Raw genomic sequence first — 27,465 nt, 5'->3', positions numbered from 1 at the left:
TCTGCTGATTGACACTGGTGGTGTTTGTTGCCAGGCCTCAGCTCTCCTCCTTTTTGCACATTTGAGTTTGTCTTTGTTTTTGCACTTCAACACTTCCATATGCACTCATACAACACATCCAAGCATTTGCATTACACCACTGATACTGATATCCACAATCCATTGTTGTTTTTGTTAATAAATATTAATTTAAATGCACTTTAACCCCTGCATGGTCTCCCGTTTTGTTATGACCTTGAGCCAGTCGTAACAGTGCCTTTCTAGACACTCAAGGACACTGTAAAAAATACACTAAATCAATTAAAAAAATACGACAATAAATAATAAACCCACTTAGAAAGCACAAAGGGCATTAGATATAAAAAGCAGCTTTAAACAAATGTGTTTGGAGTTGTGATTTGAAGCAGGAGAGTGAATCAATATTTCTGTGTTGGGATGGTAATGAGTTCCAGAGAGGAGGAGAAGTGCAGCTGAATGGATTATAACCCATAATACTGAGGCAGGCAGAAAGGATGGACAGGTGGATTGAGGAAGATGAAGGAAGAAAGGGGTGGGGAATGTGAACACGAAGAAGGTCAGACAGATATGGAGGGGCGAGGCAGTGAATGGCCTTAAATGTTAACAAAAGGATTTTGAATTGAATATGAACCTGTACTGGAAGCCATATCCTCCATATCCTCCATCACCAAAGCTGATGGAGGACATTGAGGACATTACTGATGTAGTTAAACGAGGGGGGTTCAGGTTATGATATGGGCAGCTGAGTTCTGAACCATTTGGAGCTTATGAAGGGATTTCTGAGAAAGACTGTAGAGGAGAGAGCTGCAGTAGTCCAGACAGGAAGTGACAAGACTGTGGACAGTGTTGGGGGTGGTGGAGGAGTGAAGGCGGTTGATATTACGTAGGTGGAAGTTGGCAGACGTGGTGACATTAATGATGTGGGATTTGAAGGATAGTGTTCTGTCAAGGACAAGGCGAGTATTACATCCCAAAGAGGGTGGTTGAAAACAAATAACAAATCACTGCCTCGCCCCTCCATATCTGTCTGACCTTCTTGATTCAGTTGAAAAAACTATGTTAGTTAATCCTTACTAAAGTGATTTGAATGTTGAAGATTTAAAATTTAATTTAAAACCCATTTATTTTGGCTCACTTGATTTCAATTGCTTGCTATTGACTGGGTTATTGTGATTAAAAATATCACCATGGTAATGTTGTCAAGGGGACAGCATCAACAATTTCAAAATTCTGATTTTAAGTAAAATTCCAGTTAGCTTCTGGGGGACAGAAGGAGCTGGACCAGGAACGGTTTAAGGTAACTTATTTGTCTGTCCAATTGTTTTTATGATTTTACTTTATGAACAAGAAAATGTTGAATTTTGAAAAGAGATCTGTTTCTTCTACTTTAACTAGCAAAGTAAACATTAACAGCAGTTAATTAAAAATCCATACACTTGGTAGAGTAACAGAGCAATTTAGGTGACATGGGACATGTAAAATGTCTTTCAGAAGCACTGCTTTTAATTGCAATAAAAACATAAGACAAAAAAACAAACACATTAGTTTCAGAGAATCTAAACCATACCTCAGACGTTTACAGAGCAAGTCACTGTTTTTATGTGAGAAAAGATTGTTTTCTTTTATCACAAAAAATACTTATATTTCTTATTATCCTTTTAGTACAAGTTATTCTTTCCTGATAAGAAAATGTTTGGTGTTTTTGATAGATTATTTGTGTGTGGGTGTGTCTGTACAATTCAGATCTTTCCACCAAGTCAATTAGTAGTTACTGATCATGTTAAACAGAACTGTTATCATTCAAAATCTACTGTTGTGGTTGGTTGTTAATATCTATTTAATTTGGACAAGCTTTAATTTTTTAAGTATTATCTTCAGATTATATGTCATGTTCAATCACTGCAACATTTTTTTTTTTTTTTCGTTTTATTGTTTTATTTGTGAGGGGGGGGAAAAAAATCGAACTACAGTCATTTAAATTGCGCATAAAAGATGGTGATGACAAAGACAGTGCCGAAAGAAGGAATTATTATTCAAATTAAATTATTTAATTTTCAAAAGATTTTTTGTTACTAATTTCTACAGATTAGAATCAAAAAAATATATTTATTTGGTTCATTTATTCAAGTAAAGTCAATCTTTTTCTGTACCTCAAAGCAATGGTGAAAGATGACCCTTGGGTTGGGACCTGGAGGCCCCATAGGCCGAGAGGACTCATATCTGCACAGTATGGGACTCCTGGTCCTAAATATGTATTACCTGGTCTAACAGGTGAGAGTACATTTAGCATAGCTTGCAGTTATGAATTTCATAGTTCAGGAGTTAAACTTTTTTTTTTTTTTTTTTGTATTTTATTAATTGTCTTCTTTTGTTGCAATTCAAGGTGCAAATAACCATGATGTAACAAAGCCTAAAGCACCAGCGTACTCTATAAGTGCTCGTTCCAAAGTGACAAACGCCGACTGTTCCCCTGGACCCAAGTATATGCTCCCCCCCAATATAACCAGATTTGGCAAAGATGGGACACCGGCATTTTCAATACATGGTCGTCCAAAGCCCTTTGCAATGTTCCGTACTCCTGGACCTGGTCAGTTAGGGCTGTCGCAAAACACAACAACCGCTTGTTGAAGAGCACATGCGAAACATAATTTTGTTCACGTTAACTGAGTTTTTTTTTTACTTTCTTTCTCTAATTTTCTTTGGTATTTTAGCACAGTACTACCCAGAGCATGCAACAAAGAGTTTGTACAGGTCCGCCCCTTCATTTACTCTCTCTGGGAGAAACAAAGATATTGCTAAAAGCCAAACTCCAGGTGAGGACGGAATTTGCTATGTGCGTCGTCACTGTATCTGTACTGAAAAATTTTACTACATTTTAAGCAGTGTTGTGAAATAGTATTTGCCCCTTACAGATTTCCTGTTTTTCTTTTTTGTGTGGTTACTTTTTTTGATTATGTTTCAGATAATCTTTCAAATTTTATAGTCAGATAATTATCTCTTCCCCTTTTAGGTCCAGCTACCTACAAACTCCCAGGTATAATTGGGACAAAAGAAATAACAAGCCCTTCATCTCCCTCCTTCACACTCATGGGCCGCACACAAAAAGGATCCTTTTTTGAGGATCTTAGAAAGGTAAAAAAAAAAAAAAGAACAGTCCTTGAAACTGATCAAAATGCCAGATTTACCATTGCTTTCTTGAACTGTGGTGTCCCTTTTCAGACTCCAGGTCCTGCTGCCTATAATCCTGCAGACCCGTATTTCTCCAGGTCAAAACCTCCACAGTGTACAATGAAAGGTCGCAATTTCCTTCCTGACAAAAATGCACAAGCACCGGGTCCAGGAACATACTATCCAGAGAAGGTAAACAACATTTCTTGTACAAGAAACAAAGATGAAATCCTAAGCTTCCTAACACATTCTCTTTCTTCTTTACAGACAACCTTTATAAAACCAAAAGCACCCAGCGTAACCTTTGGAATTCACCATTCGCCGTACACAATCCCCTTTATTGTGAACATGGATGGTTTCTTCTAAAGAGCTGAGTTCAATAAAACTCAATAAGCAAAGAACAAGATAACTGTGATCATTTTACTCCTTTAGCTTTATTTTCGCAGCAAATTTAATAATGCAATAACTTTACTTTGCATTGGCATTGATTTGCTCTCAATATTAATGGGCTAAGAATTTGGCTGATGAAGTAAAATTTCAGTTTAACAGCAACTGAAACTGTTACAGGGTGATTTTTTTAAATTTTATTTTATTATTTTAAGCACTTCTGAATTAGCAATGTTCATTCTACTATCAAAAAGTTATAATTAAAGGTTATTTTCTTTTGTTTTTAAGTTATCCTACTACTTTTTTTTTTTTTTTTTTGGTTTGCTTTTTTACTGAAAACAATTCCTGATCCTATGTTGGTTGTCAGAGCAGGAGTCCATGCATTTCACATGTTTGTTATTGTCGCACAGAGCATACATATTTGCATAATATTTATTTACATTTAAACCAAAACAATCTTGTTTTACCAAACAATGTCGACAAAATGTGTTTTCTAACTTCTGAAAAACAAACAAAAAAGAAAGAAATAGCACAATTAGCCGTAAACAGTGTCAGTGGATTCATGAATGTTTTCCGCTTGTTTGCTATTTTCTGCACAGTGGAATGGCTTTTGGAATGACATCTCAAGATGTTGAAGTAATCCCCAAATCACGAGCTCATCAAGTCAAATGTGTGCTTGTATTGGAATTCAACAGATATTGGAATGGAATTGCTGTTGTTTGCCATTTCAGAAAAAAATAAATGTTTTTTTTTTTTTTTATCACAATTTCATGAGCTGTAGATTAACTTAACAGCTAATGACAAGTGATTTTCAGGTCTGGAAATAAAATAAACAACAGAAAAAGCCAATAAGAGCCTGAAATCTCAAATTATTAAAGAGAGATTGATGTAAAATGTAGTGGGTGGCTTAAGCGACACCATTATGAACTCACAGCTACAAGGGGAAGAAGGATGTTCTTCAGTCTGGATGGAGAAAGAAGGTGAGTGGTTCAAGACAAATAGGGGGATGTTGTTGAACATTATAATTTTTGCACTGGTTTCTGCATGCTAGTGTAAATGTCCTTTAGAAAAGGCAGATTGCTGATGGTCAGTATTTCACATTTCTCCAATCTTTGCAGCCATGTAACGAAACCAGTGAAATGAAGTAAGAATAGGAACACGTTCAAGTGTTAGTTGCTTCATAAATTTTTTGTTGGGCATATTTAATGTAGTTGAATATTTATGGCTCATGAAAGGTAGGGCATATTCTACACACACTTGATGGGTATTATTTAGTGTTTCAAAATAGAAGGATGCTATACAAATGATAAGCTGGTTTATTTCAGTTAGTTTATCATTCATACACAAGACAATCCAAAGAGCTTCACATGAAATTAGAAGAGGAATATTTAAATCACATAACCTGTTTGCAAAAAAGGAGACGTCAGGCCAGTTCTTGAACTAGAGAAAACAACTGAAAATTAAAAAGAAGGAAAAGCAGGAAAAATAATTATACAAATTAAGCAGTGCTGCAAATGCAAAAAAAAAAAAAAACAAGAATTAATGGCGCTATAGAATAAAAAATAGGCTAAAGATAAAGATTGGAATTTTTTGCTTTTTTTAAATATTTGCAGTGAAAAATTAAAACCTTTTCTTTGAAAGAATTGTTCAGATGGAAAAAAAAAAAACATGATACCATAAGGTAATATCATTCTACATTAGACAATTTAAATGGCAGATGTACCGTGGCATGTCTGCTATTTAAATTGCCATTATTTGTGTTGTGTTGGTAATAAGTCAGACTATCATTATCTTAACCGTTATTAAATAGTGAAGATCCAGAAAAAAACAAATAAACAAACAAAAAAAAAAGATATTGAGTTTTTCATAAAAATTATAATAAATTCTTACTCACTGAATAATTTCTTCTCTATTTGGTCAATTAGACAGTTTGTTTAAACAGACGAGTTCGTTCAATAGCTTTTATTTTTAAAAAAGAATTTAGGACCCAAGGGGCCAACATAAGAAGACTCGGTTTGCCTGTTCTTTAATGAGTCCTTAAATTCATGATTTATTTCTCAATAAAATATAGTTAATCACGTCCCACTCCATAACCCTAAGCGTTATTTTGCTCTTCATTAGTTTTTAAACATTCATTAACCATCATAAAGTTTTGTCTTAATCAAAGTGTGTTGCTTTATCGTCAGGCATCTGTATGTACTGCTCTCCCCATCTGAGGACGACAACATGGCTGTCTCCTTGCGCCTGGGTCGACAGGGAGTTTTATTTGGTTTCAGGTTGTCTCAGTTCAACAAATGTTCGTGGCCCAGACAGCCGTGTCAGGACCGTGTGAGACATTTCTTTCAGTCGCCATGGGTGCTCGGTGAGTGTTGAGGAGTAAACCTATGCTTAACCATTGTCCTTTCTGAGGTGACATTTACTACTAGCGTCATTTGGTGGTCTCAGTTGTCAGCTGTGTTTGGGATGATTTTGTAATAATATGGTCAGGTGTCATGTTATCACCAATTTTGTGAACATGGTAGTGGTGTTTGATTACTAGCTGTCGTGGCATATATTTAAGACGGCAAGCTATCATGTCTTTAGCTTAGCTTTTAGCATGTCACCTCTGATGTTTTTCGTTGAAATATGTTAGACTTCTGAGTTTCTTGTCATACTACATGTCTTTTGGGTTTCATATTTGACAAAGCTTTTTGTGTTTTCACTTTTTAATGTCATTTCACTTAAATGTTTTGTGTTACTTATTGCCACTAGTTAGGAATACTTTATTATTTAACGTCTTTGAGCGTCCAGTTTTTTTAATTTCTCATGCGGCTTTAATATTCTTGTTATTTTGAGACCAACATGCTTTTTAATGCATTATGTGCAATGCATTTAGGCTATTATGTGCCATGATTTACCAGCATTTGAGAATAGTAGGACATTGTCGTGATCAATTACTATTTCTCCGGATATTTGTATTTGTGCTGTATTAAACGTCTTGCGCGGATGACGCTTGCTGCAAACCAGTTTCCACTAGGGATATCAGTAAAAATTGAACTGAACTGAACCTAACAGTTAAACTGTTTTGTTGAAAATAATACTGTTATTATAGAGAAATCATGAATACAAAAACGCAATAGAAAGATGTTCTCCCACATGGTCATAGTTTGAATAGTGGTTGCAATTCTGTACAATAAAAAGAAAAGAAAATGCATACGTCTTAATTATTTAAAATCACAATCTTTGTTTTGGGAATACATTTCATTTAGTTTTCCTAATAAATGTAAATGCACATTAGGGAAGTATTGGTTGCCTGAAGCCATGTAAAACAAACAAACAAAAAGTCCAGGACATCAACCCACAAGAACAATACATTTTCCTAAAGTGACATGAGTCTGAAAGATTCATTTTTACCTTTTTTTTTAATTATTATTATTAAGTTGAAACCAAAATGAATGTACTCTTTCAATTGTTTGTTTATGACAGTCACAAAGAAAAGCTGTATTTCATAAAGCCTGAATGTTAATACTCTCCTGCTGTGTAATAAATAATCTGGTGATGCAATTATTAAAATTCAATTGAGGAAAAAAAGAAAAAAAAAAAACTTTATATGTTGCACCATTGCTATCCAGCAGATGGCATTGGTTATCTGCATTTTGGTGAACTGCTTCCTTTAATGGGGGATATTGGGTAAAATCCACTTATTTGAGCATTGTTGCACTCTTATAATGTTATTCCCTCATCAAAGACATACGTAGTGTTGCTTTGATTCTTTCATGTATGTTTGAGAAATACTGAAATCTACACAGGCAGCCATTTGGGAGTGCCTAAACACTTTCTCAAATTTCTTCTAAGTCACATTTGCTCTATGTGCAGCATTTTTATGGCAACTGAAGGTAATATAGTCACTTGGTGGTGCTATACGATGAGCCTGGAAGATGCATAACGCTGCCCCTTTAGTGATCGCTAGTATTTAATTATTTTTAGCTTAGCAATTTCTGCAAGTTATTTTTCTACCTTTTTGTAGAAGTTACTAAACTGGAGAGACGTGTTCGAAAGATACACCTGTGTACCTCTGAGCTTATAGCTCCCATAATTCAAACATCTATTATTTTCAAGTGTATTTTTGAAATGTCTAGCTGAGGTTAATTCAGGTCCAAAGTGGAAAACAAACATAAAAGTAGAGACAAGGAAGACAAGTTGTTAAAATGAGAAGGATCTCTCCATCACACTGCTGAGAGCCAGATGAGCTCTGGCCATATGTCTCAATGTTGTCTCGGACATTGATCTAAAAGAGGATGAAAGAGGAAGAAAACCTCTTTTATTTTTTATACAGTTGGTGCCAGGGCCATTGTTAGACATTGATCTGCTGCTACTGCTCATCTTTCACAGTTGTCCTGTCACTTGTCCTCTGCTTTGCAGCTGGTGATGTTGCGTTGACCTACTCAGCTTTGGTCGCAGCCCAGACATTCTGCCTTTAGGCTGTTTACTCCTGTTTACTCAATTTAGTGTGACATCTGTGTTGCTTTTTTTCATTGCTAGTGTCTTTGTAAAAACTGTTTTCTTCTTTCTCTCCTCTAGGTGTCAGTCCACTCAAAGTGCAAATGCCAGCCCTTTCGCCCACCATGGAAGAGGGAAACATAGTCAAATGGTTGAAGAAAGAAGGTAAAGGGACACATGTTTACACTGTTCTGTCGTCTTATGTTAGTGAAAATAAAAATGATATTCATTTGCTAAAAAATGTTATTGTAATTTCTTTCTTTTGCTGCAGACCTTTTAAAATTTAGCATTAGCTCGTAGTTGTTGTTTTTTAACAAAGGCCCAGCTTTTCTACTTCTCATAATTAAAGACCATACACAGGGCTAGTGAATGATTAATTTAATACAAGTTTAAGCAGTGGAGCAGTTCCTTAATTGGTTCAAAGAGACAGAGGACTCACTGCTTAGCAACCCATATCTTGGCCAGGTGCTGTAGCCATGCTTTTGCTCATCTGGGGCCAGCGTACTGTGCTCTGATTGGCTGCTCTGCTTTGTTGCCATCTATTTTTTGGCACAGGGCTAATGTTAAAGCAAAATAAAGAAGAGGAAAGCAGTATGTTACTTACTGACATCCATTATCATATTGGGTGTCAGTAAAGTGTTTTGATGTATTTCAAAGAGTAATTGTTTTGGATGACAGAGATGCTTACTTCAATTCCAAATTGAAAAAAACAACAAAAAACTTTTAGTTTGTTATTTTTTTACATGTAATATGTTAGCTCATTTCTGAACTGCTTTTTATTTTGTCCAGAAATATATTGACTTTCTTTTTTATTTCCAGTGTTTTCTGGTGGAGTAGAGGTTTTAAAGCTCCAAGCTTCTTGTTGAATCTTTAATACTGCACATCACATCAAACCCAAGGGGTCATAGGTTGTTAATGCCTCATACAAATCCAATCATTGCTCAGTGTTGGGGGGCCTTTAAACTCCATACTCCTTGGATGTTTCAGCCCTCCTCCTTATATTTCCATTCATTCTTTATTTCACACATTGAGAACTCAGGTAATGGCCTGAGGTGACAGATTTTTTTTTCCCTTGTCACCACCCAACGTCAAATTCAAGCACCCCCACCTTTCCCTCCCCGCCCCGCCGCCACCGCCCTGACTTATTAATGAACCATATTTAAGCACTATAGGTTTCTCTGACTGAACCATTCTTCAGTATGTAAGTTATTACCCTGCATGCTTAACCCTAAAGAAGTCACTTCTTGCTGACATGTTGGCCTGGAAGTTTAAAAAGTCCCAGGTCAAGAAATATTGTCTAACATAAAATTCAAGAGTTGGGATGAAATCAAAGAAACTTTAAATTTAAGATGTTACAATGTTGATTTTTTAAAAAGCAATTTATGATGCAAATGTAATAACTAATATCGTTTTGTCTTTTTTGCACATCTTTTCACTTGATGCATCTTAATTTTTGTTGTACTACATGTAAAACTAACTTTTTAAAAATTATCATCCTTATTGATTATTGATTGATATATTCCAACTCTTGAACAGGTGAGCTTGGGCCCCTTCTGACTTGTTTCTTTAACTTTCTTTAAAGTTAAGCAGACATGTCATTTCAGACTTGCTGTATCTCCCAGTCTATTTGCATAACATATTTCAAATTCAAAGTACTGTACAGTTTCCTGTTTTTGCCTTTATTGGAATGATATTTATCTCTTTTAGCTTTACGTGTGTTCAGGGTTTAAGCAAAGCTCTTGTCAAGAGTAATTGAAAATGCCACCAATGATTACTATTCATGTATTCCAGTCACAGCACAAGTGATTCATCTGCACTTGAGCTTAGTTCACAACTGTTTAATAATGAAAATGTTTGATAATTGGCTGAGTGAATGCAAATGCATATTAATGTGTCTTTTGAAAGATCTCAGATGTGGTTCATTTTTTTTAACAGGTGAAGCCGTGGAAGCAGGCGATGCCCTTTGCGAAATAGAGACCGACAAGGCGGTGGTTACTATGGAATCAAATGATGATGGGGTTTTGGCAAAAATATTGGTAAGAAAAAGAGAGCCAAAAAACCCTTGATGATTCGACACGAATTTAACATCATGAGGACTGAGATTAGTTTTGTCATGTAACTTTGGTTTTGAGTTTATTCATATCCACACAAGATGTAATGCTGTTTAATCCTTTCCTTGTTTTATTCCTTTCCCTAATTGGGAATGCTAATTGACTGCAGTTGTTTAATCTGCTTTTCCTAAACAGAGATGGCAAAAGCATTGACATACTGAATTCACTGACAAATGTTTCCCGCCATCCCCCCAGTTTGTTTTTTTGTTGTTAGAATTTTTAGTAAGCTGCCAGAGATGGAGCAATCAGATGCCATTCAGTGGGACTCCGCCACTTGTTTGTCAGTCTGCAGAGAAAAATTATTTATTTTTTTCCCCTCTTCTGTCAGTTTCCTGCATGTGTAGATGAAAACATCATGGATCTTTGTCATTGTTTAGTCTGAATCTTTTTTTCTGTCCATGTAATCTTGGATTCCTGGGCATGGTGTGTTAAATGAATATTTTTTAGTTGAATCTTTTAAAGTCTGTTTTCAGAACAAATGCACATCAAAAATATTCCCATTAGTTCTGTTTTATTTTATATGTAACTTTACATGGTGATTTATTTATTTATTTATTTTTTATGCCATTCATGTCACTGGTTTCCATTCCTCTTCATGTCTTAGCCACAGTGGGGCTAAGATAGTTTCCATAGCAACCACCCAAGAATTGGGGGGTAGGGACTTTGGCTGGCAAAGAAAGATGGTCTGCTTTAGATGAGCTCCAAGCTCTCTTTTACTTGCTGTGTGACAGTGTGTGTGTGATATTAATGGTAATAACTGCAGATCTGGACAGCATTTGGCATATTTTTGAATCTTTGCACGCTTTAGCATTTTGGATTAGAGCATATTAGCCAGTAGCGGCGTCGATGTGGCTCACTAAGCACCCAGTAGGTTTCTAATTTAAAGGCAAGCATAATTACTTGCCTGTGGCCAAATTTCTTGACAGGGTGCTGTAGACAGATAAATTGGACTCAGAAAGGATTTTTTTTTTTTTTTAATGAAGGTTAAGCAGTGTTATCACTGGCTATTAACATGTAAGGACAATTTCACAGTTTAACACAGCCCACCCAGAAAACAGGTAACAGTGAAATAATGTGTGCTAATGACTATATTGAAACAATACAAGCAGATCAGCGACTGTCTTGAGAAAATGTCTTGAATCTGACAGTCGGCCCCTGAAGTTAAGAGTTAATGACTTAAAGACGTGACACAAGTTTGAACAATTATACCTAAACATGCACATTAGGCATGATATGAAGAAAAATTGAGTGGAATTAATTAAATACATCTAATACATAGTATTCTTTTGTCACTGGATGGAGTTATTAAACTCTTGTTCAAATAGTATTAGAATAATTGTGGTTATTTTTATTTTTATTTTTTTTACATAATCAGGCATCCCAAATGTGAAGTTTCACATTAACATTCATTCAGACATATAATTTAATAAAGATTTAAGCTATCAGGTAGCGGTTGTTTTGTGTGACTTTGACATTTTAAGTGCAAGAAATTACACTGAAATTGGGAAGTGTCACCACTAAAAAGAAGGGAGCCACAGTCCTGTTTCTGTCATGCTCTATTGATCGGAGCCAGACATCGTCTCACTTGCTAAACACAGTCCCTCATGATTTGCTAGCATTCATGTACACGTCTAGTTGAAATCCACCCTCCTTTTGGAAATAAAGAACAGGGGGAACAAAAGCTGAAAAACTGTTCAAAGGCTTAAGAGTTATTTTGGTGAACCTGCCCTTATTTTTTATTTTTGCTTAACCTTATAGAACCTCCTAATTGCACCTGTATTAGCTGGCAAACGTGACGCATTCATTTGGGAAATGGGAGATTTTACAGGTGTTACTGTAGCAAGTTAAATGAATAATCTGTTGAAATTAAACCTGCTTTTACCCAGCTGTTATAGGTTCGTGTGAACTTGTGTTTTGCTACCACAATAATTGGGTGCTCTAATGTTGTTAAACATAATTATTGGTCTATTAAAAGTTTTTAATTACATCATCTTTTCCCCAAGAGCTTTATGGAGCTCTGCAGAGCCCTGACTTTGATTTAGGATAAATGTACACATTTGCATGATATTTGCAGCCATTTGATGGCAGTGTTGAGTCCCACAATGCTGCAGTGTAGATTCCTTTAATGAGGAAAATACATAAACAGATATTGATGACCGAAAAAAAAAAATATTTAACAGAAATTGACAAATTGAAACAGTTTTTTGTCAAAATTACATGCTGGAATAATGATTGAACACTTCTAAACATACGCCCTATGTGCCCCCATTTTTTAACCAATCAGCTCCGTTAATTGCAATATATTGATTTGTAATTGTTCAGTATGCAGTTATTAACAAAACACAGTGGTTGTTGGTTGCACAAAGATATTTACATGGGTATCTGATGAGAGATTGCACACAGAAGTGTTATTTTTCTTGAACAGCTATTGTGGGAGATGTATTTCTTTGATTGATCTCTATGGAAATGTACAGATTGCTGTGTTTCCCAAAGAGACCCTCATGGTTACCCTCATCTATCACCTCCTGCTTCTCGAGGCAGGTGCTGCCGGGATGCTAAACTTGGAAAAACCAGACAGATTACACCCTTGCAAATACAAATATGCACACGGGGAAGAAAAGGCAGGTGGGGGTGGAATAACACTTACTATTTATGTGAGACAGATGTAAGAAATTGGAGTTAAAAATACACAAGTTAAATATTTACAAAGTTGATCTTTTCGTCATTTTTTTAAGTTGCATCATTAAACCCTATTTTGATCATTTACTCATTTACACTAGGTACACAAAGCTTTAACCTTGGGATTACACTACTACAGTGGATCTGATTGACTGTAATAACAAAACAAAACAGTGTACATAGGTGAAGAATACTATTGTGTTATTAAAACGACTAACGCAACTTGACTTCCATGGAAAACAAACTTGTTTCAACCTTAAGAATTATGAAGCAATTTGTTGAGTAAGTAATTTCCACATTTTTAAGTACCACCACCTCATCTAATCTTCAATGTATTAAAAAGATTCATCATATTGTGAATAAATCCTTACCCTCTTAGAAATGTAATGTTTCTAAAGTTGAAATACTGCATTTTCTGTCCAAAACTATCAGACAGAAGGTAAAAGAAGCATAAGGTCCAGGCAGGTTTGATTCCTAAATAGTACAAATCCTGGACAACTCTTATAAGCCCCCAACACCCCTTTTACTTAGCAAGCCCAGCCTCCCTCTGAATCTATGTTAATTCACTATTATTTATTTGTGGATTTATTTTTCAGTTTTGTTTTTTTTTCGGGGGGTAAGGGGAGAAGGAGGAGGAGGGGGGTTTGCTTTGTGTATCGTCTGTTTTGAGAACCTCAAACTAAATTTGAGATATATATATGACATTGGGAATAAATTACTTGACTAAAGTGTTGGTGAAATTGTTGTTGTTTTTGAAAATGAATGTGTAAAACAACAGTGCTTTGTGTGACTCAGACATCCAGGTTTATATAAATGATGCTGCTGGACAGCCGTGTCGCTTAGGCATAATCGTGCAACTCAGGTGTTCTCGTTCTGATGTTACTTCCAGTTTGGTGGTTTGGTCATTGGAGTTATGCTTTTGAATTCACAAGCTCATTTGAATAATACTCTGTCGGTTTTATGGCTTCCTCAGTCACCTTTTATTGTTTTTGTATGTTTTGTTTTTATTTTGTTGTTGCTAAATTCAAATTACAGTCTTTCTTTTTCTTTGATAAAACGGTATTCCTTTTTCTTTTCCTGTCCCTTTTTTGTTTGTATCCACATCTTGACAAGCAGCTCACTGAGGGAGTATCTTCTAAATAGTGATAAAGTGCAACCTGCCAAATGTTCTTTTGTGCTGAACCTTAAATTAAATGGATCAATATTTGAGAAACGGCGCCCTGTGTAGCTTGGGGAGACCAACAGAAGGCTTGTATTTGATTTGGGTTACTGTGTAACAAGATAATCAATGGCTAACGGCATAGAGGAGCATAGCAATACTCACAGGCACTGCAGTGCAGTCATGGTTTTTTTACTAGAATTATGCAGTAAAGTTATAAAAGTAGTGCAGGTAATGAGAAAGGTTCCTCATAATTGTCACTCAAACATTTTAATTAGTGAGAATGGGTAGTAACTGACTTCAGAGCTCAGATTTAACTTCCCATAATTCAGTTTTTATTATTTTTCACACATTTGTACAAGAGTCCTTAACCGTTCTTCTACTCTTCATGGATTCAGTTGTAAAATGATTGAATCTGATGATTCTGTGTAATTGTCTAAGTGCCTGCCTCGCCCTCTTTGCAGATGGAAGAGGGCAGTCGCAACGTGCGCCTTGGTACTCTCATTGCCCTCATGGTGGAAGAAGGGCAGGACTGGAAGCAGGTTGAGATCCCCCCTCCAGATGCTGCATCACCAGCTGCAGCTCCATCTGCTTCAGATGCAGGCGCTGCCTCGACGTTGACCCCCGCTGCTCCATCTCCGAGCCCTCTGCCAAAACCAGTCACATCTGGGCCGTGAGTGTCATTTTTTTTGTCTTTTGATCTGTTCAAATTAAACCTATCCAGTGTTGCGTTTAGGGATTTTTGTAATATTAGGATCAGAATTATTTGAAGTCTAACATTTATTTAGTAGTTAACTGTTGTCAGAATTATCAAAGGCTCAGTTAAAATTAGTAAGGAATAGTTTCCTGCATGTTGGGGTCATAACCTCTGGGCAGTAGCGGTTGTGATATAATTTTAGAACATACTCTTGAAGCAGAACGTCCATTTCAGGTCACAGACCAGATTTGGTTTGTCGTCAAATGTGCGTCTGTTTACACAGTGAAGATCTTTTTTATTGTGAAATGACTTGTACATAACAAACTCTGTCATACTAACAGTTTTGTAGATAACGCCGTCTACTCAGTGAGCCAAGCGAACTCCGCGCACATTTTCCATACACAGTTGGGATTTCATAGTCAAGTGTAATAATTGCCTACATTTCTTGTGACAAATTGCTATATTTCCCATAATCCTAATGGATGCTAGCAAGTTTGATGAGCTAGTTGGACACCTAGCCTCATTTTTTTTTCCTCCATCAGGCCAGCCTCCATACACCTGTGGCAGTCCTCTTGACTGGGTTCATTAACTCTCAATCTCATCAGTTCAGTGTCACATGGAAATAAGTTGGATGTAAACACTGTTGTCCATCGAGCAGTTTACTTTGCGACACTGAGAGTGCACACAGCCATAGAATTGATCTTTCTATCAATTCTGTCAAGGTGTCTGACAGACGTCCACCTTGAGTCTATGTTGAGTCCGCCTCGAGTGCACTTGGACGTATGCGGAGCGAATTACGCCCGAGTGTGCTGGAGCCTTAAGACAGGCATGATTCAAAAAAGATTTCAATATGGGGAAATAAAAAAAAAAGCTAGCTTAAAGCTGACTGGGTAATTTTTTACCTCACTCATGCTGACAAGAGTGGAAACTAAAACTTAAGATACCATGTGGGCTGCTTAGAAGGTCCTATTCCATCTTTTCAGAGTCAGTGTTTTTTTTGTTTTTTTTTTCTTCATTTATGTTTATCCTAAATTTACATTGAACTGAAAGACATTTGTTTCCTTTTTTTAGTTGCACTTTACCAACAATGTCTCTAAATATCTCTCAAGGCAGGTTATCTAAAGTTTAAAAGCTTAGTTTTGAACTCTTTTGTACATGTTTTTAACGCCATTCTCAACACATTCTTCCAAACACAGGTTACGGTTGAGTCCAGCAGCAAGACACATTTTGGACACCCATGGTATTGATCCAAAGTTGGCCACCCCTACAGGGCCACGCGGACTGATCACTAAAGAGTGAGTGATTGGATGGTTTTACATTAAGATCTGCTACAAGTTTTGTTCTGTTTCACTCAATAAAATCTGAAATGGCTGATATACAAAGGGTTGAATGCAGACTTAGACAGATAGGTGCTTTATTTAGAAAGTCAGAAGGCAGGAAACGGCCACAGGACCAAACTCAAAGGGCCAGAACTAGCAGAGTAAAGATGTCCGAACCTCTGCATGCTGCAATACTGTGAGAAGGTTTTTGTTCTTGCTTAGTCTTTCCCACCTCAGTTCAGTGATGTTGGGGTATCAGTAAAGATCCTGTAAACAACAATGACATTTGTAAAGAATAAGGTGGCTGAGACCTTTAAGTTTTTTAGCTCGGTTCTGGATTGAATTCACTAAGGAGAAAGCTATGTACACACACATGCACACACTCGCAAATGGCTACCTGCCGTCACTTGAGACCTAACTGAATGCTCTTGCTGCTCTCCAAACAGCCTGCTGGGGAATCTCATTACGGAACTTCTGTTGCCATAGCGACCCAGTCTCTAAGCTCCGTGGTGACCATGGAAACATGGACAATATGTTCTTAGGTGTACAGAGGAAAATAACTAGCACATTATTTTGAAATGAGCATTTTACAGTTAGTTCTTGAGAACTAACATGTTTTGGTCTTGTTGTGTACCTCACTATGTAAAATACCTGCTCACTTATTGTACAGGAGTTTATTTGGTGGCTGACTAAATAAACCACCAAAAACTTGTAATGGTAGGTAATATATTACTTGCAATTTAAAAAAAAAGAAAATATTCATTTTCTTTATCCTTTTCTAGGCAATTAATTGAAAAGTTTTGATGGCTTTATAGCAGAAATAGACCTCAGATAATTAGTCGTCTATCCAGGTACTCCAGGGATTCAATCATTATTTCACAGCAAGGTTTTATTGAGAAACTTGTTTCCAGCTGATGCCCTCATCAAAACAACCTGCTTATACTTAAATGACTTCATCATCTTACCAAGATCTTTGCCTTCTCAAACATGTGTGTGCTGCATTTAACAACTAGTGTCACCAAATCTTTTACAGCCATAGAGACATGGTGCTTAAATAATGGCATGATGCTTATTATAGACTCTGCAATTTGTTGCAGTATGCAAATTGTGTACAGTGACATGGCGATATTGAAAACATTATCATATTTGCAACCCTGCTCAAGGCCAAAGTTAAGGGGATTCCCTTTAAAAACAAAATGAATAAAATGAGGTTAAGAATTGTGTGTTCCTTAATTTGAACTTGTCAAGCAAATAATAGAAAGTGGTTTGGTTGTTCTTGTTTTTTTATGGTAAACCACACGGATGGTTCGTTGGCTAAATAAAAACCTACATGCTACTGTTTTAGTCACAAATTAAAACACAAAATGTCATTCCTACATGACACATAAAGGCAAATAAAAGTAGTTATTTAAATTAAACGACAGGCACTGCGCTGGATAAAATAAGATAAATCCAAACTTTTTCCCTTTCCATCGGTTTCGTCGTTTTCTTCTATATAAGCTTACTCTGTGGGGGCGTTAGAAGACAGTATATTTCGACACACTTCTTTCTTTTGAGAATTTTTGCATTTGAGAGGTCCTTTGTTTCCTTTTTAATATTCAAGTCACCTTCTCCTCCTCTTTCAGAAGTTCTTTTGCCTCGGCTGTCGGTAGAGGTTCCACTGAACCGTCTGCACAAAACAGATCAGCGGTGCTATTATTAAGCTGCACTGAATTTCTTAAAGAACATTTCTGGAATTTATTTGTTTTGTTATAGCTGATGAAATAACTGGATTGCAATCAATGTGGCTTGGGGATTTCTAATTTGCCTCCACAAACAAATCTGTAACGGAAAGAGAGGAGCCGGGAGCGATTATAAAAAGCAGTTGACAGAATGATGAGAAAAAGTGAGATTTGAGCCCCAGGCCGTCCCAGCAGCATGGTAAAGCCAGGAGCAGCTGGTCCAAACAAAAGGCTGCCTACATGTGGGTAGGTGGACCACAGGGCAGTGAACTGGAACCGGAGATCTCAAAACACACCTGATACTTGCCCTATCCAGTGCTTCTGCAATTCAGACCAAAACAAGTGAATTAAAGAATAGCTTTAAGGCAGATTTGCTCGCATGGAATAATTTCTGTCTTTGTAAGTTCTGCCTCTGTCTCCTCTCTGTGCTCTGTAGCGTTTTTAAAAGCTCAGCTTTTTTTGTTGTTTTTTTTTTTTTTTCCACTGGTTACAGTTCGAGTGAAATGTAGTCATTTCACTCGAACTGTAACCATTTCTAATTAAATAGCCATTCATTTCTAATAAAATGGTTACAGTAAAGAAAATCAGTGTTTTTCATTTTAGTTGAATAATGATATTAAAAAAAAATTCAGTTTAAACTTAAAATTAAGACTCGAGTCAGCTGGAAAATCTCTTGACCAAAGAATTTTAACTTGGGTGTTAAAAATAATTAGTCTACTGTGGCATGTTATTAGTTGAGTTAGGAAGTCTTTGACGTTAAGAAGGATAATGAAATGAAAGTATTGAATGAGGTAGTTCCTTTGGGCGGCTGACACTTGATTCTACCACACCTTTTAATTGTGGTTGCAAACAGTACATGATTCTCATGACGCCCTTCCACTCACAAACGACCTGAGGTTACCTTTTTGTAAACCTGACACAAACAAAAACAGATGCAACAAACAGTTTATTCTACGCCAGGTGGATGGTGCAAGATAAAGATCTGAGGATATGAAATAAATCTTTTTGAAACTGAAACTAAAAGAAAAACATTTGTGGAAATGAATGCATTTAAGTTATTCCTCAAGTAAAGTTTAGCTTCCATTATGAAATTTGGTATCCAAGTGCATGACATAGTGTAGTTTTTATGAGAGATTTGTTTCTTTATGCTTTTATAACCAACTTGAACTGAAAGTCATGTGTGGAACAGCATAGTTCCACATTAGGCGAAACACAAGAAATTGAACAAATTTAGAGTTGATTATTTTTTTTATTTTTTTTTTTATTGTGCAGGTTAAGATGTTTTTTAGATTATCAGTTTAACTTGTTTTACATCTTTTTATGTATGCTTGTTTATTTTCATTGTTTTCTGTTTCCAAGAGATGCACTGAACCTTTTAAAGAAGTCCCCGACCCCAAGAACTGCACCAGGTACCATGATGACAGCAGCTCCGAGTCCTGCCCCCACCCCAGCAGCTCCCCCTCCACCTCCAGGCAGCAGACCCAACATCCCTCCAGTGTCTGTACCTGGAAAACCAGGAGCACCGGTGAGCACTTTTTTTTTTTTTTTCCTGACCAAATTTTCTAATCAGATGTAAAAATCCTTTGAATTGGTTAAATATTCATGTGTGCAAGTTTTTATTTTTGTTTTCAGGAATTATTTCCATACACCTCAAACTTTAGCCTTTAAATATATTTGTCTGCTCATTCATTTGTTCAAACGATTCATTCCACTTGTCATCTTCAGGGAAGTTTCACTGAGATCCCTGCCTCGAATATTCGCCGAGTGATTGCTCAGAGACTGACCGAGTCCAAGACTACAATCCCACATGCATATGCTTCCATAGACTGTGACATGGCTGCTGTCATGAAACTCCGCAAAGACCTCGCCAAAGGTACAAACCCTCAGCTTAAAGTGAGCGTGTGTACACCCATCCACCCATTTTCTTACACCCTTGTCCCTGGTGGGGTTGGGAGGGGTGCTGGTGTCTAACTCTAGCGAGACATTTCGGGCGAGAGGCGGGGTACATCCTGGACAGGTTGCCAGTCCATCGCAGGGCAACACACAGACAGACGGACAGGACAAACAACCATGCACTCACACATCCATACCAAAGGAGCATTTTGAGAAATCAATTGACCTAACGGTCATGTTTTTGGACTGTGAGAGAACCCACACATGCACAGAGAGAACATGAGACATGTTCTATTTTCCATAGACACACGTTTCTGTCCCTGAGGTGAACGTCTCGGTAAATTCTTACGGGTTCCGTTTGCTCGAAGATGAGCATGTCAAGGTTTTCACATGACTGCTTTTTCATGCATTTATACATCCGGAAACGTTATGTTCATCTGGCTCCAAAACATCACACTTCTCTAGCTCAGAGAAACCGTTCTTGTTCGTAAAACTAACTTTTGTATTCTGTGCAGTGATCTCTGTAACTGACATTAACTCCCCCCCCCCCCTTGTTCAGATGGCCGTTGGTTGCTAAGTAGTCCTGAAAACAAGTGACAAAAGACTGAGGCATTCTGGATCTGAACAGGAACTAGCAAGTTCCTCTTTACGTCCTGTAAATTACTTCTCAAACTGGTTTTTAAAGTGGTCACTGTGACATTGGGAATTATGAGTTAGGTGATGAAGCAAATGTGCATGACTATGAAGTTTTTAAATGGTTTAATCAGGACTCCAAGCTGTTGCTTGAGGCTGGATCAGGACATTTTCATCAGTGTATTTTTCTGTGCAATAAAAAACAGTTAATAGCTCTGACAGCCACTAAACAAGAAAATGAATGTGCATGGGTATAAAGTCTAGAAAAAAAGCAACATCAGCTCAATGTTTTATTAACACTACAAGGAGTTTGTCTGTCCCAGTTTGAAGGCTTAATCATATACTTCTCATATTTTGGCACACAAGTATTTTACTTCCTCAGGCCTACATCCACTCTTGACAACAGTTATTTCACAAACTGTTCCTTCTTGTGCAACAGACACCAGATTGTGGATGTTTCAAACATCCGCAAGGCTGCTAAGGAAGGTCAACTCCAGGTCAAAATAACCTGGAACTTTTTTCATGTATCAAACCTTCAACGAATCATTCATTACCTACTTTGACCGAATTGACCTTTCTCGTTGAAATGATAAAAGTTTTTTTTTGTTTTTTTTTTTTGACAGGGTGCGGGGGACTGTGGGTTGCACCTATCACGTAATTGGCTTCATTTAGCTTAACTTTGCCTTAGTGTCAAACAAACACCACGTTTCTATGGGTGCTGTGTGTATGGTGGGGGAAATGAGACGCCCATTCCAGACCTATTAGCAAGGCTGTGTGTGTACTGAGGGATTCTCTGGCCCCGGTTGTTTTTGTGGCCCCTTATTGTTCAGGAGCAGCGTGATTTCACGGTTAGCTCATTAATCATCCCGCTCACAGCATTCATAACCGTCTGGGGCTGCACTTTTGGACACTAGTTAGAGTTGGCAGGCAGTTGCCAGTCCAAACCCGTCTGTCTCACTGATGTCTAACACAGAGAAATGGAGCGAGTTCTGTTGACTCAACCTTACAGAGAAATGTTGGCTCTAATACTTTTGAAGTCTCATCTGTAACACCCATATTTTTCTCCCCCCTTAACGCTCTCTTGTGATTGATAAGGGCGGTTGGAATTAGCGGATCTTATTCCGTTCTTGTTGTTCAGAAACGTACTGAAGGTTACAAACTCCTTTAATGTGTTATGATAATTAGTGTCCTCCTCCATTTTCTTTTGCCATCAGTTCATTTTGTTACTTCTCACACCCCTCCAACACTGACATTTTTTCTTGGTAAGTGAAGTGAATTGTTTACAGGTTGCTTCCTCTTTGTATTTTCAGATCAAATCAAAGTGTCCGTCAATGATTTTATTATCAAGGCAGCTGCTGTTACACTTAGAGTGAGTATTCCACTTCTTTCCAGTTATTGCTTCATTTGCACCTGTTTAAATGTTTATTTATGTGTTCAATTCTTTTGTTCATTTTTATGTTTTTAATAGTTGCATCGTAGATATATCTTTAGAATTGGACACTAGCAACAGCCTGGTCCCTAGTTTCATTTATTACTTAAAGTATATTCATGTACTAATAATCTTATCTAATCATAATCATAGCATTCATAAGCTATGATTATGATTAGAAAATTATTATGTAACCCATTTGAACAGTCTTGTTAAATATATTGTCACTAGAATTTAAAGATTGTGGGAAAGTTAATAGGACTTCAGTGGATGTAGTCATCCCATAATTTAAATATCGCACTTTAAGATGGCTTTATAGTGTTTTGATTTTTTTTGCTGAGCATTGCATCTGATTGCTTTAAATTACTGTTCAACCGAAGTATTGCCTTTGAATCCAAGACAAATTGGCACCTGATTTAATATGGAAATACGATGGATGTGTCATGGTAACAAGCCGTGTGGAACTGACATTAACATTTTCACTGTAAAGGAAGTAAAAAGTGCCAAGATATAACTAAATGGTCTCTCAGAGCTTCACGCTATGCTTTGACTGGTGCTGCAGTTTAGCACATGATTGAAATACGTCTTTGGATCAGCTTCTGCTGAAGACTGAACTATCTCACCCTACTTGACCTAAATATGCATCATTTTCATGCCGTCACACTTTATTAAACTTTTATGGATCTTCTGCTGTGAAACAGGAATGAATGCGGAGTTTGTTAAACATAAGTGCTTATGAAGCAGCTGCGGCTCAACTGTAGCAACTTTGCACACAGATTCCCAAGTGAGATAGTAAGCGCACGGATCCCCCTCCAGACTTACAAATGGATGTTTTCAAGTCATTTGGACGTCCCATAGTTGGGGCTGACTGGTACTCTGTGTATGTCAGTGTAATTTTAAGTAAGTTCCGCTCATGCTGCCAAATAAACCTCAGATCAATCAGATCAGAGCTTAGGCAAATATCATCTGAGGATGTCAAATAAAGTCTGGTGCTGTGATCTTAGTAAGTGATCTATCCTTGTCTGTGGTTTGTGGATTGGGCTTACTTCCCAGAGAGGCAATTAGATCTAGGTTCCAAAACTCCACAAATTGCAATTTAAGGAGTTTGGAAACTGGATGAAGCCTAAGCCTATTTTTTTCTGGAGACATTTCTAAGCTCCATCTACTGAATTTAATGTTGTTCTTTTTAGAAAATTCTGTCATCGATAAGTATAATCTTGGTATTTTGATAGCGTGTTTTTTTTTTTTTTTTTTTTTTTTTTTATCTGGTCATTCTCTTGTGACAATGTGTGCTCCCATTCACACGCTACATCAAAATTGGATTTTCCCCCAGGAAATGCCAGAAGTAAATGTGACGTGGTCTGGTGATGGACCCCATCCACTAGATTCTATCCATATTTCAGTCGCTGTGGCTACTGACAGGGGCCTCATCACACCGATCATCAGGGATGCTGCTAACAAAGGAGTGCAGGAGATCTCAGCTACTGCTAAGGTATGAAAGAAGCTGAGGCAAATTAACAGGAAGAAATATTTTCCTACATGAGACTCTGCAGAGGTCTATCCAATAATATTGCAACCTTAAAGTCTGCAGAAAACTGATAACTTCAACCCAGTATCTGGGAGCATTACAGATAATTGGAGAAAAATCTAAATATTAAAGTTATTTATGTTTTATTGTGAAACATGGGTGTAGTCATATTCTAAAATGTCTAAGCATCAAAAATGACAATTTCCAAGAAGTTTTATTATTGTGTAATGTGTCTATCATGGGAGTAACTATGCCAGCTTGTTCTGCTTTCTTCATTAACAAGAAATTCAACCAAATAAGTTATGTTTTGTATTTCACCTTAAGTCCTTAAAACAGCAATAATGAAACAAAATCAATCTGGTTAAGTCATAGTCACACTCATACTGGTAGGATGAGTCAGAAAACACAAAAGTTTCACATATGCTTAGGAGTAAATAGTTGTTTTTTTTTTCCACAATTAAACAACTTAACTAAAACTATGTACTATCAGACAACTGATCAAAAATACCATGTTTCTAGATCTAGATATGGATATATCAAATTGAATTTGAAAAGGGAAAAAAAAAGGAAGTTTTGAGCACAACCCAAGTTTTCCTAGAATTTCAACTTTGTTTCTTTCTCATATAAAATAAGCAAAGTAAATGAAAAACTTTCGCTTTCTTCGTCGTGTGGAATATATTCAATGAGATTTAAAAGAAGAAAATATCTTGGCGTTTACCAGGTGTTACTGTTTGCTTAGATCTTATCTACAAAGGTGCAGTGGTTGTGAAATGCATCTCAATGGTTACTGTCTCAATCTGATAAAGATTGCACCAATAAAAACAAGAATTTGGTCGGTGATGTGTTGCATTATCATGTGTCACGTTCTCAGCGATGCGGTGTGTTGTTGCATCAGTTGGAGCAGGTGTACTGTGAAGTTTATTTTCCCACTACCAGATTGTCTGTAGTGATCTGAAAATTGTAATATCAGATAAAGACTAACCTGCACAATTACTAGCTATCCAAAACAATGTAGTTCTGTTTGAAAATCTGCTTCAAATCATAACTTAGCTGAGCTTAACTCCATTTTTTTAAATCTGAGTTCAAATTTACTAGCCGCATGATTACCATTCTACAAGAATCAATATTTCATTTAAACAGAGCATGTCTGAAAACACGAAGTAGGGTAGAAAAGCTCAAAAAGCAACACATTATGCCCCAACCCCAGAACATTTAACAGTTGAGAGTTACTGACATCTGTTAGTCTAGGGATCTGGGAGTAAAGCGAGAGTCATTATCCACAAATGGAGAAAACATGCAACAGCTGTGAACATTCCCAGGAGTGGTTGGCCTACCGAAATCACTTCAAAGAATGCCTAAATAACTCGCTCAGATATGAAGCACTGTGGGCCTCGGTTACACATTAAGCATAAGTTATTGAGTCAGCAATAAGAAAAGCAGGGTTTGTAAGGCAAACATTAGTACAGGATAAAAAAGGTGTGTTCCACCTTTACCAAAAACATATTGATGGTCCCCAAGACTTATGGACTTTTTTTTTTTTATTATTATTTTTGATTGAGATACAGGTTGGACTAATTGGAGTATGTGTATTCTGTTACATCTGATTTAAGAGTATCATAGCTTTTAAGGTAAAAACAGTAAAGCATCATAATGACAGTCAGACATGGTGGGGGTGTGATGGCATGGGGATGCCTTGCTGCTGTCGAGCATAGATCGTTTGCCATAACGGAACCATTATTTCTGGTCTCTACTAGAAAATCTTTAAGGAGAATCTCCGTCCATTGTTTAAAAACTTTAAACATCATCTACTAGACAAGTTCATCTTTAAACTTGCTAAAAAAAAAAAAAAAGCCAAAATATGCTGTTCATGCTCAAACACTCGTCAGCGAGCCATGATTAAAATTGTTTTTCTAAAATAGGATACATTTCCATAGCGATGTAAAAGACCCATTGCCAGTTATTACAAACTAGGCTACTAGGTTTAAGGGACAGTTCATCTTCCTTTTTGGGTCATATTTGTTGAAAATGTTTTATTTTTCTGTTTAAAAAATATTATTTGAAAACAGCTTTTTGTGTGTATTAATGTGACAATTGTTGACAATTCCCTTTCTTCATTTTATCAATAAATAGTCAAATTGTTTCCATTAATATGAGCATTTGCTGTTTGACATTGTTAATGTCTTGAACATGAGTTTTGAAGAAAAAATAAATCCTGTTTACTTTTGACATGGATCCTGCATAACCTTTTCTTGACAGTTGTAGAATATATATCTATGTAAGTATCAAGCTGGTAATCAGTAGTGTAAGCGTGTCATTGAAAAGCACATTGTTCATGCGCTCACATTGCTACACGGCTGGGTATTTTTATGTCTCCTGACTGAAAGCTGTAGTAAATCCTCTATGCACCAGTTTATTTCTTCGATAGCTTAATAACACAAGTTGTTTTCTGAGCTTTGGAGTGGTGCAGTCGGTCGTGAAGATTAAGCTCTAATGTACCGTGCCAAAGAGGGAGCTCTGGTGTATATCTCTCTGAGGATCCAGTTCTGTCTAAAGTCGTAGCTTTTTGCATATTTGTCACAGCATGTATCGTTTTTGGTTTCAAATGTAAACTATAGTTTGTTTTATTTCTCAAATGGAGCCTACATGGCGTGACATATGTTCACAGGTGCTGGCCCAGAAAGCTCGAGACGGTAAACTACTGCCTGAGGAGTACCAGGGAGGCTCGTTCAGGTAAACTGAGTTATAGGGATAAAGGAGTAGCATATACTAAACTTGTATTTTCTCATGTTTTATAAAGTCTGTAGTGTAACTGAGTCTATTCAGTTTTGTCTCAAAGTTGTCCATTTTAGATGAGCAACATTACTGTCTCACAATTTCTTTTGCATTTCAGCGAGATCATAACTTCCCTTCATAGTGACCATAATTAGCTTTTATGCTTTTATTCTGTCTGTACAGTATGCATATTTTACATTTCATGTGGTTTTGGACTGAATGTGGTCTTGGGTGACAACTTGTGGTGTTTTCATTTGCAAAAGAGCTAGCATTTTTTTCTCTACTCATTTGAATTAATGGTGTCATTTACACATTAATGGGGTTTCTGTGTCAAACTAGAACAATGAATCCATGCAGAGATGTTGCTCTCTTTGTCCTGCTAAAGATATATCAGTGTGTGTTCTTTTTATTCATTTTATTTCTTCCTCAGAGCAGAAGCTCTCATTAAGCTAAACAGCTTAGTGGCCTCTGGTCAGACTTATTAAACCGTGTCTTGACTGCTTAGTGTTCTCTTTGGAATATAACATGTAAAAAATGAGAAAACAGCCATCATTATGTGCTTCCTTTTGTTTTTTTTTTTTAATGCTTTATTCTTAACGTCTAACATGAAACATGTCCTTTCCCTCATTTTCCCATCTGTTACATTCCCTCCGGGGACAGTATATCTAACCTAGGCATGTTCGGAATCACTGGTTTCAGCGCCGTGATCAACCCTCCTCAGGCCTGCATCCTCGCTGTTGGCACTTCCAGGACGGAGTTGCGACTGAATGAAGATGACCAGACGCTGCGCAAGCACCAGCTGATGACAGTTACTTTGTCCAGCGACGGTCGGCTCGTGGATGATGAATTAGTCTCTCGGTTTCTTGATAAATTCCGTGCCAACCTTGAACAACCACAGCGAATGGCCCTCGCCTGAATGGAAAAAGATCACAGTTGAAAATAAAAATTCTTAAGAGAAAGCCCGGCTCAAGTTTTCACAACAAAAGAGCTCTTAAGTAGTGGATTAGCATTATTGCCTCATTTTAAGCTTGGTGGTGGTGTTGATGATGTAAGCTGAACGATTACCACCTGGTCAAAAGTGAACTTCTGATTCAGTTCAACATCAAAGCAAAAGTGTCCCAAATACTGTTAAATGGACAGGCTATCTACCAGACAACCAATGTAAATAAAATGCTCAGTCTAAGTCCATCTGCACCAACTCTGTCACCTATAATAAATCTGCAAACGGTCAACCCCTAAAATGAAGATTTTTCAATATTTATCAACAGAACTTCCGTGGCGATGCAGTTTGCACTCCTTTTAAATCCATCTGAGCAAATTGTTACTAAATCTACAAACATATTAAGTTGTTAATGTTAATATTATTTCCTTTATTTAAAAATAATTGTCACTGACAAGTTCTTGAAGTCCAAATGTAATTACATTTACGTTTTGGTGTCTTATTGTGTCAATAAAACACTGTTCAACCTTTG

The 27,465-nt window shown here is 36.9% G+C and overlaps 2 protein-coding genes and 1 long non-coding RNA gene across 3 annotated transcripts; 2 read left to right on the top strand and 1 right to left on the bottom strand.

Annotated features, from left to right (window-relative positions):
• LOC107835551 (uncharacterized) lies at positions 1–12,955 on the bottom strand. Its single transcript, XR_001661340.1, has 4 exons — positions 12,941–12,955; positions 12,805–12,809; positions 12,402–12,405; positions 1–260 (listed from the first exon to the last, which is right to left on the bottom strand). It is a non-coding gene; the product is annotated as an uncharacterized LOC107835551 (long non-coding RNA).
• Positions 1,221–3,590, top strand: LOC103133647 (outer dense fiber protein 3-like). The gene is made up of 7 exons (XM_007545483.2): positions 1,221–1,315; positions 2,176–2,289; positions 2,402–2,605; positions 2,730–2,831; positions 3,029–3,150; positions 3,238–3,378; positions 3,454–3,590. Exons 2-7 carry the CDS (start codon positions 2,178–2,180, stop codon positions 3,550–3,552), a joined length of 780 nt encoding a protein of 259 aa, XP_007545545.1. The 5' UTR covers positions 1,221–1,315; positions 2,176–2,177; the 3' UTR covers positions 3,553–3,590.
• pdhx (pyruvate dehydrogenase complex component X) lies at positions 4,422–27,465 on the top strand. Its single transcript, XM_007545482.2, has 13 exons — positions 4,422–4,553; positions 4,692–4,741; positions 5,760–5,935; positions 8,134–8,217; positions 9,988–10,088; positions 14,466–14,674; positions 15,895–15,993; positions 19,098–19,263; positions 19,464–19,611; positions 21,575–21,633; positions 23,027–23,185; positions 25,887–25,951; positions 26,654–27,465. Exons 3-13 carry the CDS (start codon positions 5,800–5,802, stop codon positions 26,907–26,909), a joined length of 1,482 nt encoding a protein of 493 aa, XP_007545544.1. The 5' UTR covers positions 4,422–4,553; positions 4,692–4,741; positions 5,760–5,799; the 3' UTR covers positions 26,910–27,465.

Source organism: Poecilia formosa, unplaced genomic scaffold, assembly GCF_000485575.1.
Source record: "Poecilia formosa unplaced genomic scaffold, Poecilia_formosa-5.1.2 Scaffold13, whole genome shotgun sequence".
In the NCBI taxonomy this organism is placed as follows: domain Eukaryota; kingdom Metazoa; phylum Chordata; class Actinopteri; order Cyprinodontiformes; family Poeciliidae; genus Poecilia; species Poecilia formosa.
The sequence above is the reverse complement of the archived record's forward strand: the minus strand, read 5'-3'. Positions and strand labels throughout refer to the sequence as shown.

Excerpts from the sequence above, each read along its gene's own strand:
- LOC103133647 (XM_007545483.2), top strand. The coding sequence starts at position 2,178 with ATGGTGAAAGATGACCCTTGGGTTGGGACCTGGAGGCCCCATAGGCCG. Across the intron at positions 2,832-3,028 it reads TGCTAAAAGCCAAACTCCAG|GTCCAGCTACCTACAAACTC; the intron begins GTGAGGACGGAA and ends TTCCCCTTTTAG. Across the intron at positions 3,151-3,237 it reads TTTTTGAGGATCTTAGAAAG|ACTCCAGGTCCTGCTGCCTA; the intron begins GTAAAAAAAAAA and ends GTCCCTTTTCAG.
- pdhx (XM_007545482.2), top strand. The coding sequence starts at position 5,800 with ATGGCTGTCTCCTTGCGCCTGGGTCGACAGGGAGTTTTATTTGGTTTC. Across the intron at positions 21,634-23,026 it reads CAGCTGCTGTTACACTTAGA|GAAATGCCAGAAGTAAATGT; the intron begins GTGAGTATTCCA and ends ATTTTCCCCCAG. Across the intron at positions 25,952-26,653 it reads TACCAGGGAGGCTCGTTCAG|TATATCTAACCTAGGCATGT; the intron begins GTAAACTGAGTT and ends CTCCGGGGACAG.